This window comes from Emydura macquarii, unplaced genomic scaffold, assembly GCF_026122565.2.
Source record: "Emydura macquarii macquarii isolate MOO-44397 ecotype Brisbane River unplaced genomic scaffold, CSIRO-AGI_Emac_v2 contig_1253, whole genome shotgun sequence".
NCBI lineage: Eukaryota > Metazoa > Chordata > Testudines > Chelidae > Emydura > Emydura macquarii.
This window is the reverse complement of record NW_027131390.1, coordinates 10087280-10104730: the sequence shown is the minus strand read 5'-3', so window position 1 is coordinate 10104730 and position 17451 is coordinate 10087280. Positions and strand designations below refer to the sequence as shown.

The 17451-nt window shown below is 44.9% G+C and overlaps 1 protein-coding gene across 1 annotated transcript in view; it reads left to right on the top strand.

Moving 5' to 3' along the window:
- Window positions 1-228: 228 nt before the first annotated feature.
- The window catches only part of CD99L2 (CD99 molecule like 2), a 79483-nt gene continuing 62260 nt past the window's right edge, over window positions 229-17451 (top strand). The window contains exon 1 of the mRNA XM_067548130.1: window positions 229-340. Coding sequence (XP_067404231.1) covers window positions 283-340 — 58 coding nt within the window. The 5' untranslated portion in view covers window positions 229-282. The remainder of the gene's footprint in view (window positions 341-17451) is intronic.

Below are 17451 nucleotides of genomic sequence, written 5' to 3'. Positions count from 1 at the left end.
CCCCCCCTCAGTAGAAAACAAGCCTCCGAGCCCGGCCCGGACCCCCGCAACCCTTCCCAGCGCGGCCCCCCGCCCGCCTCCTGGCCCCGCCTCCCCCCGCCTGAGGCAGGAGGCTGGGCCGCCCCGGCCGCCCGCCCCTCGCCTCGCCGCCTTGACGGCAGACAGACGCCTGGCCGGCGGGGTGAGGAGCGGAGCGGAGCCCGCTGAGCCGCGGCCGCCCATCCACCGAGCGCACCGGGGTCCCGCCCTCCTCCTCCTCCTCCTGCCCGTCTCACCCCGGCCATGGCCGGCCGCTCCCTCCTGCTGCTGGCCGCCGCCTGCGCCGCCCTGCTCGGGAGAGGTAAGCGCCAGCCGCGCCTGAGGGGAGCCGCCGCCGCCGCCGCGCCGGCCTCGCGCCTTTGTGCCTTGCCCCGCCACCGGGCCCGGCGCGGATGCTGCTAACGTCCCGGGGCCGCTGCTGGCGGCCGGCCGGACCCGCCCGGGTGCGGGGCTAGACGCAGGGTCGCTGTCCCTCACCCGGCAGGCAGCTGACGGCGGCCGGGCCCAGCCCGCGCTTGCTGGGATGCAGCGGGGGGGACAGACCCCAGGCGGGGGCCGCTCAGCCCCGGCCCGCCGCTCAGCCCGGGGAGAACAATGCGGGGCCCGCCGCGGCGCGCACAATGGAGCCGGCCCCCTCTCTCCCAGCCCGGCCCCGCGCCAGCGGCCCCTCACTCCCCGGCGGGGGGCTGGACACGGCCGGGCTGCGGGGGAAAAAGGACTTCATGGAGGGGGGACTGCGGCTGGAGGGATTCAGACGGATCCCCGCCTCTCCTACAGCTGGCCCCCTTCCCCCTGCCTCTCTACCGCAGCCTTTAACTGACAGGGAATATGCGGGTTAGTCTCTCACTGATCAAAACCGGGGGCACCCTGGCCAAACTCCAAAATACAACCCTACAAATCCAGCAGCGACACAGAGGGCTTATTACAGTGGTTGCCTACCAGCAGCCCCCCCCTCCCCTCCGATGTTATCCGCTCCCTTGGCCCCGGCTCCCCTTCTTTTGTTCAGAAATCTCTCTTCTAAACAAAAAAACCCCCAAAACCGGAGGCCAGTAGCCATGCATTTACATTTTTGTAGCCTTCACTTAAACAATACGGGTATATTTGCTTTATAACCTTTCAACAGATAGTTCTGTTCACCAGCTAGAGATGAACATTGGATAGGAACAGCTGAGCAGGTACTGAAGTATCAGCTTAAGGCAACTATACAGTAGCCACCAGGGCTTTGAACACTTCAGAGGTATTCAGAGTGGAAAAGTAGGATTATAAAGATACAAATCGATTGTTTAAATTCAAATAAATGTTCTCAGCAAAAGGTGTTGAACAGAAACGGGATGCGAAGCGTATTGAACTTCATAGCAGCAAATGCCTAAAAATGTACCAGAACAAAGAGGATTCAGAGAGTAAGAGAATTATCTCAAACTTTTGTCCAGACATTTCTTGGGCTGTACTACTGGGTTGTTCTTGGGGATACACAGGGGGTTATACATGACCCAAATTTCTTGAGACCATTGAATAAGAAAGCTATTTTACTCTCTGCCATTTCTGCATATCAGAATTGCCTGACCTCGGAGCCTGTCTCTGATGAACAATGGCTGAGGTAGAAGGGACTGGAAAAGAAAAGCTTCTCTTTAAGAGGAATTGAAGCCACAGTGTAATTTATCATAGTTGCAACTTCTGTTGTCTAGCTAAATGGGACAAGGTAGATAGCAAACATGTAAACTATCATAGGACAGTCAATTAAAATCACCATTCTACTGGATAATATGCACCTACCAAACACAGATAGGATTGAGATTATTTATCAACTCAGTAAACCACGCTAGAAGAAACCTTTGTTCTGATAGAGCACAATGCATCACTTGGGGAATTTTAATCTCCATTTTCCTTGGGTACTCAGCTACCTGCTATAGCTGGCTTCAGATCATTTAAAAAGTAGAATAATATATTGTGTAAAGCTGCTGCTACTTCACTTTTTTCCATCTCTACTTTTTAAACTGGACAGTATTAATTTACTTTGGCAGACCGCTAACATATTCTATGTAAAATCAAGGCTTTAGGGCAAAAGAATGGGCAATTTAGAGAGAATTTAGCAGTGGTAAGTGCCACTTTAAAAATGTCTCCATTCCTTAGAAGCTTGGGTTCAAAATCCTGCACAGCTGATTCAGTTCTTGATCCTTCTAAGGTAGATAAATTGTACGACATCCAGGTTTTTTTCTGAGGAGAGCTGAGATTAAAACCCAAGCTGCTTTCTGCTCTGCCTGGACGTTGAAGAGGTTTCCCCTGCTGGGCCAGTATAATTGGCCAAAATTTCCTCTCACTCCACTGCTGTGCAGTCTGCCAATGTCTGGCTGCAGTCCTCTGCTAGAGGCAGCTGCATCTCAGTGGTGCATAAAGGATAACATTTTTCTAAAAGTGCTCAGTGATTTAGGAGCTTAAGACTCATGGAAATTCAGAAGTCCTTAAGTGCTTTTGAGAATTTTCCTATAGTATCTCAAAGTGTTTTGGGATCTTCAAGGATGAGATGCAGAAGCGCTATGTACATTACTAATTATTTGCATTACAGTAGCTCCTATGAGCATTAGCCAGTACTGTGTTTACCTTTATTAGCAAGCACAATAGTTTTCCATATAACATATTAAGCTATGCATTGATCAGAAAGGAAAAATAAGTGGTAGATGATCTCTTCTAGTTAGTGGGATAACAAGCTGCTCCTGCAAAACTGATCTAATGTGTAGAGGTGCTTTTGGGGTTGACTACCATTTTGGTTTTGAGCCTTCCTCGTGAGTCTATCCCACAGTTCGTACCCCAGCCACTTTTTATCATCACACCCAACAGAAGGTCATTGAGGAGAACACAAGAGGGTAGGAAAACTCATGAAATTAAAAATCAGGCTTGAAAACCAAATGACTTCACTTCAGCTGCTTACCTACTTTTACAATAGTCTTTTCTGCTGAGTACTTGTCTTTTGTAGTTCTCTTTTCAGCATTATTAGGTACTTGTCCTGCAAATAATGCCACAGGCTTATAGCTTTCTGTGAATAAAATGATGCATATATTCTGAACTCATGGATAATTCAAATATCTAACTTTACTCTCACAATCCTCCTTAGCCTCCTAAACATTATAAGCAAATGTCCCTCTTAAAGAGATGCTGTCAGGTTAACAGTTTCTAAAAGCTAAATATCCTTACCTGTGTTAGTAAAAACATCTTACTGTTCAGAGAGGAAGAACTCTCAACTACTGGTTTACTTGACTTTTTTTTTAATCCAGTACTTGTACTGTACTGATGTAGTTTGTTTGCACTCTGTTTTTTTTCCCTGCGTGGCCAGAGAAATTAATTATCCTCTTTCACTTCATGGCTCTCATGCCTTCAGTGTTGCAGTGTTTGGTGGCGAGGGAATATTTATATCCAAACACCTTTAACAGAAATTATTTATGAAAATTTCAGTGAATATTAGGTTTTGTAACAGTGGTTTTAACAACATTTAACTTGGGTTCTAACTCACCCGATAGTGTCTTCTTGAATTGTCTTTCAGAAACAATAGGCACATAAAAGGTAAGTATAGTTATAAGTAGGCTTGGCAGAATTCTTGTTTTTGTTTACAGTGTCAGCAGCTATAGGTTTATCTTTTCACAGTTGTGGGAAATTATGGGGCAGGAAAACGTGAGGGAGGCCTGTATTTATTTATTGACAATAGATAGAGCTTTAACTTTATGAATCTCGACAACTGTTAAAGCACAAATTGTCCACATCTCATGTCCAAAAAAACCCAAAAAAGCCAACCTATAAAGGAAATGCCCTTAAATCAAAACTAAGTTCTCAAGCAGCATTTCTTACTTTGCCTAACTGTAAATTTTGATCATCAATGGAAATATTTTTCATGGGTTTGTGTATATATGGTGAAAATATTTACTGAAAAGGATAAGATTATGTCATGGAGATCACAGAAGTCACAGATGCCATGACTTCCAGAGACCTCCATGAGATTTTCCACCTCAGCCCCCAGACCAGAGCGGTCAGCCCAGTGCGAGGTCTCTCTGCTCTCAGCAGCCATGGGAGGGACCCCTGAGCCCCAAGGCTCCCCGGAAGACCTGGAGTCACCATGCTCGGTACAGGGACCCCATCGTTCGAAGCTGTCACAGGCGGCGATTGCTGGACTCTCCCCCTCCCACAGCTAGGCTACGGCTCTCGTCCCCCGCCCTGGGACTTCAGTATTGTCTGGTCAGCCCCCAACCCCCTTATTTTTAGTAAAAGTCAGAGACAGGTCACAATCTTCTATCAGTTTTTGGATATTGCCTGTGACCTGCAGCAGCACCCCCTGGCTTGAAGTAGTTTCCATCATGTACAGGGTTTATAGTTTTGTTCAATGGCTTTGAGTTTCCCCCACTATAAAAATTGTTCCAACACCACTGCTACAGAGCCCCACTGACTTCAAACCAGTGTTGAGCTAGTTGCAGGGTCATGGCCCTAGCTTTTCCCATATAGTCTCATTCCTTCTGATGCGTGACTTAAAATGCAGGACCTTTTGACATCAGTAGAGAGAGTCTTCGTGCAGCACAATCTTTTTAGAGATTAAGTATCTTTCCCAATGCTTGAGAAGGGAAAATGCCCTACTGTATAGAGATGCAGTGTATAGGTTAGGGTGGCCAAACTGTGGCTCGGGAGCCACATGTGGCTCTCTTACAGTTCAAGTGCAGCTCGTGGAGTCCCTTACACCCCCGCCTCATACTCCGCTTACTAGACTGGGGTGGGGAGTTCAGGGCTTCTGCCCTGCAGTGGGGTGATAGGGCTAGAAGCTTCTGCCCAGCAGGGAGGCACCGGCCGGGGCTCAGGGCTTCTGCCCCATGGGGCACACCTGCTGGAGCTTCAGCTTTGCAGGGAAGGGGGTCTCAGCTTCTGCCCAGTGAGAGGCACCTGCTGGGGCTCAGGGCTTTGGCAGGCACACCCTGTGGGGAAGAAGCCCCACCAGCCCACCACAGGGCTGAAGCCTCAAGGCCTGGCAGGCGCGCCCTGGCTCTTGACCTGAAGATTGTTGTCTGCAGCTCAGAGGATCAGTAAGTTTGGCCATGCCTGGTATAGATCAAGACTACATGCAAGTATCGAGAAAGCCCTTATGGGACAAGTTACTGACAGTATCTTCCCTAGCCAAGGCCACAAACAGGCTCAGAATGAGACCCCTTCTTTCTCACTGATGCTTGTATTTAACACTAGAATGTTTGGGGAAAAAATGTTTTGCGGATAGTCTGTGGCCTGTGTTATACAGGAGGTCAGGGAAGGTGATCACAATGGTTCCTTCTGGCCCGGGAATCTGTGGAGCATTTTTGCAGTTGTTAAACAACAATGATAATATCTTGCTAGATAAGTGTCTCACTCCATCCAAGCACTCATGTACCTCTCTCACTGTCCCTTCTCACATTTTTCTTTTTTTCCTTCTCACACCCTCTCAATTTCCCTTGGTTTGTCCTTCCTGGTCTCTCTGCCAGACTCTTGTAGCACCTGCCCTACAATGCAGGAGTGCTGCTAGCTTTTGCTTGGACAGTATCCTTACAAAGTTTCCAAATCCAGCATTAGAATCTGTTCTTAAAAATAACAGCAAGAGAAACTGTTCCATTTCCTTGTGTGGGACAGGAAGGCAAATGGTTGTTAATCTACTGGAAGAAAATACAACTAAAACCACAATTCACAACTGTGACCGAGCGGGCACTTCATGGAAAAACGGTGTAGTTCACTTAAACATCTGAATGACAAGTATGTATCAAACTTGTCTGTTGTATTTATAGGGCACTTAATGTAGAATCCTAGCCCCCTTAACATTTTGGTCCATGTCCTAGGATACTAAAACAATAAAGTTCTCTAAAAATATAATGTCTCAGCTTCCTCTGGGTCCTCAGCACTACAGAAAAATCGGGTCCAGTAAATCTCAGGTTGGGCACCCAGTAAATCATTGGCTACTTTTTGGTAAAGTCAGTTTCTGGGAGGAGGAGGTCTGAGCCTCTTCCTTTTTAAAGGAAATTTCATCCTCTGCAACCCAGAATAGAAGAATAATGCAAAGACATGTAGCTTTATCATATATATGGTACAGTCTCAGGAAGTATGCAGCATCTGCAACTCCCATAGATAATAGCAAGTGAAGGCAGTAAGCACTTCAGGATTGGGCCCACAGGCATTTGTTGTAGCTCACTGGTCAGTTTTGGCAACCTCAAGTATTCAGAAATCATGAGGGAGGTGCCCCCAAAGTCATGATTGGCCTAATCATGTTTTTTTTTTAAATGGTTTTTCCCCCCCCCCCTTTCTGATTTGATCCTTTTGAGATCATTGTCAAGCCTTTTTCTTTCTAGTCCTTAAGGAGGACTAGAAACTTTCTTTAAAAAAAGTGAAAGCTGAGATTCTCCAGTCACATGACTCCAGGAGCTGAGGCTTTAAGAAGTTGCCACTTTAAAGTGTTGCCACTTTAGCTACCATTATCTGTAATCTGTATTGCGATTAACAAAAGCAAAATAAACTCAGCGCACAGATATATACTGTCTCATGTTCTAAAAATACAAACCTTAACCATGGGATTAGCCATGAAGCAGCATCCATATTTTCTGCTCAGAGAGCCAGATTTGAGTACCTTCCTTACATATCTGCAGTTTGTATTGCAGCCTTGGCCGTGTGTTACATAAAAGGACAAGGTCCTGCAGAGCTTACTAGACTGCTTAGTCCTAACAGGGCTACTTGCACGCATAACAGCTCCAGGGTTAGACTTGTGGCTTTTTCATATCGTTTTGGTTTTCCAGAAATTTTATGTCTGTATTGGAAACATTAGGAATGTTTGTGTTCAAGGGACATCACATGATGATGATAATGGCACCTCATCTAGCCTGGTCTCCTCTCACTAGAGCTCCTCCATTCTGTCTCCTGCATCAGTTCATCACTAGGAACTGGGGAAAGCCCCAAAAGTTATTTTGCATAGCCTCTGACAGCTCTGCATTGGCCTCATTCATCACTATTCACCTGACCTGGATTTGAACAAAGCCACCTGGAGAGGAAAGACTATGTCCCTGTGAGTGAGCTGAGTTCCAATCCTGCCCTCAAACCCTGAGCTAGCATCCAAATTAATTCTCTTCCTGGGGCTTGGCTTATTGGTAACTTGGGAGGAACAAACAAACAAACAAACCTCAGCTGCCTGCCTGAATTTAGCTGTCCTTAGGGTTACTCTCTCTGTCTCTCCAGCACCTCATCTAGCCTAGTCCTTCTCACTAGAGCTGCTCCATCCGGTCTCCTGCCAGAGTGAGCCCTCAGAGTAGCAGTAGCTTTACACAGGCATCTAACCCGTGCTGAGGATGGGTGCACACAGGGCCTTGCTAGCCTCTTACGATCCAGGGAGTCCACCGCTGATTTTCAGAAGCTGAAAGAAGGAGCAACCCAGGCTACAAAAATGATTTAAGGTGACTTGTTCAAGGTCAGCCTGGATCTCACGTGTGGGCAGCCAGTCAGACATTGATCTATAGTTGCTAAAAATGAAGTTTAGTCTGTTTAGATCAAATTGTGCTCCAAGTCCCTTTGCACAAGAAGAATCTTCTCATCTGCTCTGCACTCCAAAAGGCTGGGTAAAACTGACTCACCAAAAAGTCACCATCAGAGTGAGGCTGAAAATGAAAGACAGACTTTCCTCCCTACTGTGGTAAACATGCACGGTACTGCCACGAGAGAAGGCTGAGCAGCACACACATGCACAAGAGTGCAGGATACTCTTGTGATGCGGCAGCAGGGCTAGGACCTGGGAGATCAGGGTTCTGTTCCTGACTTCACCCTGGCCTTTCCCTGTGCCCAGTCTCATAAAGCTGGATAGACTTTTGGGGCATGCCCAAGCTGAGGGTGCTTGTGCATGGAGATCTGAGAGCATGCAGAGCCCAGCACACACGCACGCTTTCAAAAGTGTGGCCTTTAGAGTCAGATCCCTCAGGGATCTCAGATCCCTCTTCTGTAACATTGGGCTTTTACTGCCCCAGTGGGAAATGCGTAATTAATTGTTTGCAGAGTTCCAGGAGATTTTTTTTTCCTTTTTTAAAAAAGGGGGAAGTACAAAGTATTCCCAAAGTGCAGCATAGAGTACAACTGGCAGAATATTAGGCCAAAGAAGCGTCAGGCAGGGAAGCCAGACATTTCTTCTGCCCTTCAGTGGCTTTTTTAAGGAAGCTGCAGTCAGCATAAAAATCTGCTCTGTGGTATCTACTGCCTCCCGTTGTTAAAAACACAAACTCCAAACCACAGGATTATAAATAAAGCAGCAGCCATACCAAGGAAGCCACATTTTGATACCATGGCCACATGCCTTTAGTCTTTAACTGCAGCCTCCGCTGTGCATTACATAACTTTCAGTCTCAAGTCAGTTGCATTGGCCAGTCTGCACACCCATGATTTTCAAGTATCTGGAAAACAGCAATTATATTTCATTCACCTTTGGCTTTCATAGGGCAGCTGTCATAGGACATGGCTTCCCCATAGCATCCCCCTGCAGGGAGAGTATAGTGCTGCCAGCACTCCTTACCTGAGTTTCTTTCCCAAGTTGGGTCTCCTCAGAACCCCACAACAGCTCAGTGCTGGAGATGTGGCTTAGCCCTCTGACCAAGTCAAACAAATTCAACCTTTCCCAGGGTGGCAAGAGTACACCCACCAGACAAAGATTCTTTTACCCTTTAGGCGCTTCTCTTCACTCCAGCCTGCAGGCTCTGTTCCTAGCCACTTTCTGGACTACATTTGAGAGTTTTCCTAGCTCTGGGACAGAACATGGGGCTGATTTCCCAGGAGTACCATTCTCAACCCCTGCTGGGATCCACTCCTCCTCACATCCTTCCCTGTTCCAGTATAGTGCGCTGGGCATACCTACCCTCTTAGCTCAGGGCTTACACTGGGGGTATACTGACAAACTGAGCTCAGTCAGCCCTTTTATAAGGACCAAGTGTCCATTCAGCTATCACCTGACCCTCCTTAGTCCTATCCTCTCAGGCTGGGAAGCAGCTAATTAATTATGGCACAGGTGGGGCTGGCACCACCTCCTTTAAAGGTGCAGTCACCCTGTGACAGTGGCCAGGTCTTACTAGATGATGTCTAGAGGGACCAACTCTTCCCACATGTGAACAGAATATCCCTGTAACACAAGAATTACTGCTATAGGAAAGTAATATTAGGAAAGTAATTAGCTAATTACACCTGTTGCACAGACAGCTTCCATCACCCTAGGCAGCAACTCTTCAAGCTGTCTTATATAGCAGTGGCTTCTCAGGAAGGCAGATGAAGAGAGGAGCCAGCCTGTTTCCACATTCTTTTGCAGGTGTCCAGGCTCTTCTTTGTCATGGACAAAAATAGAAACAGCTGCAAGCAAGGTTGGAGCCAGCACCATGCTAGACCTGCATAGATTTCCTTCAAGATTCAGAGACTCCAAGGCCAGAAGGGACCCTTGTGATCATCTAGTCTGACCTCCTGTATGACAGAGCGGAGAACTTCCCCAAAATAATTCCTAGAGCAGATCTTTTAGAAAAAAAAAAATCCAATCTTGATTTCAAAATTGTCTGTGATGGACAATTCCCCAGAACCCTTGATACATTGTTCCATTAGGTACTCACTACAGTCTGATACCCACCTTGTTACTGCATGAGAACCAGAAAGTGAAATAGACTAGAAGAGGAAAGCAAAACTATCCATTCTGGTTTCCTTGTCAAAGCGAGTGAAGTGCAACAAGTACATTAATTTTCACAATGCAGTTTAATTAACAGTTGATTAAAGTCTTTCAGTTTTAATAAATGTGGACATTAAATTATTAACCATGTAATTACTTAGTGTCCATTAGCGATTGAAGATCTTACTTTTAGATTTTTTTTACCTTGACAGGGTGTCTAATTTATATGACAGAATAGGAGAAACAAAAACAAATTATCTGTTAGCTGTCTCATCTCTGGCCAAATACACATTAGTCAGTGCACTGCAGGAAAATAATCACACGCAAAATGGTGGAAATAGAAGTGGAAGGACTGAAATTGACAATTATGAACAGTCACTTCTTTTGTGCCTCTAGCTAACAATATTGACACTTGGAAATGGCATTGAAACTGATTTTGTGGTAGAAATGGTAGTAAGGGTAGTTGTTGTTCTACATCTGTTGCTAGAAATTTTGCCCCTAAAGCTTGTTAAACAAAAACAACAAACTAATGATCGCCAACGCTGCCTAGAATAAAGTTTGAGCATTGCTAGGATTTAAATAGAAATACATTTCTCCTTAGAAAGTATAGCCTGAAGATATGACTTACCAGAAAAAAAATTGGTTCCATTAGATGCTGCTTCTGAAGCCACTTTAATAACAAACTATATGTTTGATAAACTAGCTAATAACTTTGTAGGTTTTCTTGTGTCATCCATTTTGTCGACTGGTAATTCACAAGCCAGTGAAAGAACATGATTAGAATAAAATTAAAGATGAATGTTACCTATCAAAAAGCAAACATGACAAGACTTCTCTCCAAAGAGAATTTCAAAGGTGGCGAGCCAGACATTTGATCTACTAGCTGCGACTTAGGTTGTGGGTGCAAGAATGCATGCATGCAGAGTGCCTCTCTGCTCCATTCTTGAAAGCAATTGGGGTGTTGACCCTTCCCAAAAGAGAGCCAAATTCATCTCTGGTGTATCTGCATAGAATTCACTGGAGTTACACCAAGGTCCAATTTGAACCACACCTCATGTCACTGTGCAGGCTGCAGCTGCCTTCTGGATAAACCTTGTGTTAATGCACTCTTACAGTATTTTCACTTCCCCGAGAGACTTCAGGAAGTGCAAAGAAAACAGCTAGGCTCTGCCCGGCCTGGGGACAGTGTTGCGTGCTGCTATGTGGGGCATTGAGTCTCCATCCCACTGTCTCACTCCCAGAGCTGCAGGATCAAATAGAAAACACTGCAATTACTGCACTTTCTTTGGGAGATAGGGAATTGCAGCACTTGACAGTTACTTCCCCACCTTGCTCTGAAGAGAGTACTTGGTCACATGCTCATGGCATAATAAAGTCTCATGGCCCTGGGTTTAGATGACAGGGAACAAGAGCAATCTGCAAGATTTTTTAAAGGAACTCTGAGTATCAGACAAGGGGAGAAAAGAGGGTGGGGGTGGGGAGAGCGCTGTTCTCAGCACAAGGTGGAGTGTGCAGATGGAAGTGGGAATTGGCTTAGAGAATGAAGGGCTGGTTTAAAATAAAAAATGCAGGGGGGAAAAATCTGCTCAGCATTTTGCAAGCTCTTTGAAATGCTTTTCTGCTTATGCTCAAAGAAATCTGGATGAAAGTATCCGAGGTGGGAGATCTTATTGGAAAACGGCTTCAAAAGGATGCACGCTCAGTGATAAACCATCCAATGCTAATTGCAGCCCTGACTCTGGGACAGTGGGAAAACAAAAGCCAAGGAAGTTTACCAAGCTAAGCTATAGCAGAGTAAGAGGATACTTACCAAGGCTTCTGGCATCACCTTGTACTAGGCTTGGCAGAATTTGATTTAAAAAAAAAATTTTTTTTGATGGATAATATCAATGTTTATTTAAGCTTTTCTGTTATAGATTTAAATTTTCATAGTTGCTCAGAATTATGGGAGGGGTCAGAAAATGGGGGCAGGTCAGATAATTACGTAATGACAGACATTGAGATTATAAAGTTGAAGCTTTATAACCATAACAAATTGTCATCATATCAAAATATACAAAGTAAATATCCTTAATCAAATCAAATAAGTTCTTAAGCAGCATTGTTCTTAGATTGCCTGTCAATTATCAACTGAAATGTTTTTGTCTGTCTGTGTACAGTGAAATAGATGTTGAATGACATTTACCAATAAAATTCTAATCCTTCCAAGCCTAGTTATTGCTCTAAGAGGGCAGTATAGGCTAGACAAAGCCGAGGACCAGGAGAATTGGTCCTGAGAGTTTTGGAGTCTGCAAGGAGGGAGCAGGGGAGCAGTGGATGCATCTAGACTGCAGCTGGTAGTGCACCTCCCAACACGGGTGGACAGACGTGCGTTAGCAGGGCTTGCACTAGTGCACCACAAAGAGCAGTGTGGATGTCGCAGCTGCAGCTCACAGGCTGACCTGACCCCCTATATCTAAGCTCAGGTGGCTAGCCAGAGTCTCTGCTCGAACCACAACGTCCACGTGACTGTTTTTAGTATACTAGCAGGCTTGAGCTAGTGTGCATTGGTCTACCCAGGCTGGGAGGTTTGCGCCCAGTTGCTGTCGCTCTAGACATACCCTGTGGCTCTTAGGAATGTCACAAGGAGGCGGTATCTGTAGGCAGACTTCCTGAGCTGTGCAAGGCAACATAAAGCGGAAACCCCAGGGATCTCTCAGCGCTGCCCTAAGCATTTGCAGAGCAGGAGTCCAGTCTACCTATCCCTTGTGCGCCATGATCTGGTCACTAGGCACAGGACTGGCAATTAGCAGGTTTAGCTGACTCACTTTATATAATAAGCGTGCGCTGTGGAGAGGGTGTATTTAGTCCATGTCGGCTCCTGCTGCAGCAGTTGATCCCAGCTGCTTGTGCAGAGGTCTGGATATAGTTACCAACATTTAGGAAATTTTTGCAGGGGATAGTTGTCTAAATGAGCAAGCCTCTGGGAAATAGGTCTCCCACTCAGTGGTAAGTATTAGCATGTGACTACTGTTTTCTTAGTATATTAATAGTCATAACCCATGGTAGATACATTTCTCTCCGTTGTATGGATGGAGAAGCTAAGGCAGAGACCCAGGGCTTCTAGTTATGGGTGGTCATCTTTAGACACCTTAGGCAATAGGAAAAGCTAAGAGTGAAAAATTGTCATGAGGAGGATTATTTACTTCAGTTACCTCCATCCAGGATTAGGGCTATGCCCCTTCCCCCTCAAGACATGCATCGTCTAAAGTGTGCAGGAGAGGGGATGCAATCAAAATGCAGTTTTCTATGCACATGCATCAACTGTATTTGATAGCTCCACACGCTGGCCAATTTCTTGTAGGCAGCCAGCCCTCTGTGCTTGTATTTCTAGATTAGCCACATGCCCCCAGGGTATTCCTGCTGAAAGGTAAAGAGAGGCTGTTTCAAAAATGGATCTGGGAAGCTTTTAAGCATTTCTGTCCCACAGGTTGCTAAATGAACACGGCTTACACAAAGACTCCGATTTGACATGTTTTTAATCAAAGAAATTCTCTCCTCCCCAACGCGTTATTTTTCATGAAGCTTTTTCAGACTAAGATCTTCTGGCTCTGTTGCTTTGGAGAGGCGAGGGGAGAGATTTTAAAGAAATGGGAGATTTCACCTCCTTTAGAATGGAATAAAACTAACTCACACAGCAGTACACCTGTGAATAATATCTTCAGTAACTCAGACTATCCCAGTTTGTCTCAACAACAAAACCAAGCCCTCTGTCCTTTTAGTACTTGCGATCTTCACCTTATTGATTTACTCCATTTTTTTCTTTCAGCATCTTTGTGTTGTCCTAATATTCTGGAGTTGCCTTTTTTCACCACTCATATTTCTTTTTGTCATGGGGGCTAGGTGAGCAGAACTGCAATGATTAGTTTTACAGTACCCTATGTATCTCTAAGAATATACAGTGCAACTTGAACTGTCAGGATGGCAGCTCTTATGTGATTTTTATTTTAGTACTTAAATGAGGGTTTTTTAAATTACTTTTCATCCTAGGACCCACACACAGTTTTCCTAACTTTAGCACCCCATGAAGTAGGCCAGTACTATCACTATATCCATTATAGAGGCAGGTCAGTTGAGGCACACAAAAGGTTAAATGACTTGGCCTAAGTCACAATGTGAGTGAGTAGCAGAACATAATTCTGTTCTTCAGAAGGTCAGACAAGATGATCATAATGGTCCCTTAAGATCTATGTGCTGGAGAATAGAACTCAGGAGTCTTGGTTCCCAGTCCCCTGCTCTAACCATTACTGCTTTTCCAGTTGTTTATGCTGCACTGCAGTATGAGTCATTTTGCTGTTGATAACATATGCAAAACATGCTCCTATTATTGTTCCAACCATACCCTGGCCTCTCTCCCCATGCTTCTATTAATTCCTCAATGCCACCAGTTCCATCTTGTCTCAAAACATCATCTTTGGGGCAAGGACTGCCTGGTACATACACCATCTAGCAGAATGGAACTACTGGGATAAAAATCATAATCAACACCACAGAGCTTCTTTGAGAAGTCCCTTCTTTAAAAGCTATTGGTTCTCACTGTACTACCTGATTTCTGGGAAGTATAGCCCCTTTCTTGAAGCACTTGGGTTGATCTGAAATTTGATTAATCAGTTTCTGGTGTTGTGCCTGCTGCCAAAGACCACTTTAGACATGGTTTCTTCCTGTCATGAGAGAATGATCAGGGGTCTGCCCCTGTCAGAAGCAACTCCCGAGTAAAGAAGGTCTGCCCGTCCCTCCCTCACACCTCTATAGTCCCTTGTTTGCAAGGAGGTCATTGGCAGTAGAAATCTCAACTCAACCAAAGCACTCAGATGCAGCATAAGTGTTGAGCTCCATGATGATGAGCCACCTTCTCTCTGTATTTAAGCATCCCAGTTAACTCTGAATTTAAGCCTCAGACAATGCAAGCTGTTGGGAGGGAAGCAAGATCAGACCCAGTCTACCTCATTTGGAATAAAAACTCTTAGGGTTTCATTCTTCCATCAATTACACACAGTGTTTACCACCGAGGTTTGCATAATTCACACTACTGAGGCTCATTACACAGCTGTTAGGCAGTTCATGTGAAAATGGTACTTTGTCCTTCATAAAATGCTGTACGTTTCAGAGACCTAACAGCCCTGTGAGAAGAATGCATTATGCAAGGCAAGGGACAAATGGACCAAAAGGGTTGCAGCTGACTAACTGGAGGCATTTACAAGTATTCTCTAAAAAGGGTGGGTTTTTGGAGTGGAGGAAAATCCTCTTCCTGACGGAGGATTTGCTGTCTGTAGCCCCACAATCACTGCAGGTAGACCATTCATTGGAACAACCAGTACTGGAAACAAAGCACAATGATACAACTGTGGTTAAGACACCACATTGTGCACTGCAGACTGAGAGTGTGAGTGTCCCAACCTAACCTGAGAAAAAGTTAAAAAAACTGGACGTCTAGTCTTGAGAAAAGAAGGGTAAGGGGGGACCTGATAACAGTTTTCAGATACATTAAGGGTTGTTATAAAGATGAGGGTGATCAATTGTTCTCAGCGTCTGTTGAAGGCGGGACAAGAAGTAATGGGCTTAATCTGCAGCAACAGAGGTTTAGGATAGATACTAGGAAAAGCTTTCCAACTATAAAGATGGTTAAGCTCTGGAACAGGCTTCCACGGGAGGTCATGGAATCCCCATCATTGGAGGTTTTTAAAAACAGGTTGGACAAACACTGGTCAGGGATGGTCTAGGTTTACTGGTCCTGCCACAGCCTAGGAGGATGGACTTAATGACTTCATGGGATCCCTTCCAGCCCTACATTTCTATGATTCATAGTCTGTACAGCTTGCAGGATGATCCCTATTTCAAGTGATGGGTGGTTTCTTCCCTTTTGAGTCCTGACAGCACAAACCTTCAGGCTGGTATGTGGCATGCGTAGTACCTTGAAAACCAATCTCTGCAGAGTTTCACATACAGCAGAGTGATACTGTGGTCAGAGCTGGAAAACTAAGCAGGCCGTGTAAATGGTGACAGAAAGGCAAGCATGCTTTTCTGCTGTCTGCTGTAAAGCGGACCAAAAAAATGGATCTCCCCTGAACAATTTTGCATTTTTTAGTTTTTTCATCCCAAATATTTCACCCTAAATTCCAAAATCGCAATTTTTTGGCTTTGTGAGGCTCTCTGCCACTCCATTCCTTGGAGCTGGGGAGGGTAAGGGCAGAGAGCATAAATTGAAATTCACAAGAGCTTTCCAGGCTGGCAGGCAGTTGCGAAGCCATCACTGATTTTCCTCAGAAGAACTCTGAAATTTTTCAGCAAAACTGAAATTCTTGTAGGAAGCTTTGGTTTTGTGGAAAGGACATTTTTTGTCAAAAAAATTCCACAACGAAAAGCTTCCAGCCAGCTCTAGTCCTCTACACTGTCTATCTTATTTCATTCCTTGTTATTTACGTTAGAATGTTATGTCCCCTGGGCACTGAAATGATTTAGGTAAGAAAAATTCCCTTATAACTTGTTGACAATCTAACTCCCAGCTGAAGTAACCATGCCCACCATTAGAACAAGCCTTTATAAAAATCTTTCTGGGCTGGTGTAGGCCTGCGGTAGGCTTCTAGGCTAACCTCAGTCTTCCAAAGTCTGAGCAGATCTGTGTGACTCAAGAACCCAACCCAAACTAGCTCTTTCAAAACTAGGGCAAGCTTTATACCCCCCACTAAACTCCAGCCAATCAGCAGTCGCTCTCCCTTATGGACAGCTCCATCTCACACCCTGTCAAGAGATACAAACCAAAGGCATGTATCATTTGGATAATTGCCCAGAACTAGCCATCGCTGAAATTCACAGGAAGGACAGATCCAAACGTTGTGTTTTGAGCCTACCTGCACTTTTAATAATTTATTTGGTCTTAAAAATAGCGCATTTTAAACGTATACAGTTTAAACAAATGTCAGAGACAAGATCTCCTTTAAGTAAATATGAAGTTAATTGAGAGAACAAGTTATGTCATTTCACAAAAAGAAAGCACTGAGCAATGATAATTTGTTTGGGTTTTCATCTAAAGGTTTTGTAACATATTGGCTTTGTGCATATTGCATGCTAGTGGTTGGATTGGAAAGTGGATAAGGGCTGTACTACTAATAGCAATTAGTGGAGTTCCCCTTTAGTTCAAATGGCAGAGGACTGTGTTGTTGAAGATGCAGGACCAGCACTCTACTTCTGCCTGTGTGTGCGTAATTTATGTATTGGGAATCGAGTCTGTTGTCAGAAGAACACTGATTAATAACAGTGTGCTCAACAGGTTTGTAAAGACAACTACTATAGGAAATGACACTGGTAGATAAGCAGTGTTCTCTTTAAATTGGGAAGAACTAGAGGAATTCTGGACTCCAAAGAGTTAACAACTGTAGCTAATAGCATTTCTAGAAGTGTTTGACCCAAATGTGAGAAATGTTGTGTGAAAGCAAAATCTTGTCTTCCTATACGAAACTTGCTACAGGAAAGCCAGGAGGAGATATGGTGGCATTTCCCGTGAATCATGCGGTTGGCAGAGGGGTTAGCCATCCAAATCCCAGCCGATAGAGAGATTTTGCAGCATGCCCTGGGAGCCAGTAGATCTGGGCTATTTCAGATTAATAGGGAGAGAGAAATCTGAAGTCCATTCACAGAGAATGCCTTTCCAGCAGCTCTTTCCCCTCTAAATGGAGAAGTCAATCTGAACACCTCTCTCCACTATTTCAGTAGTA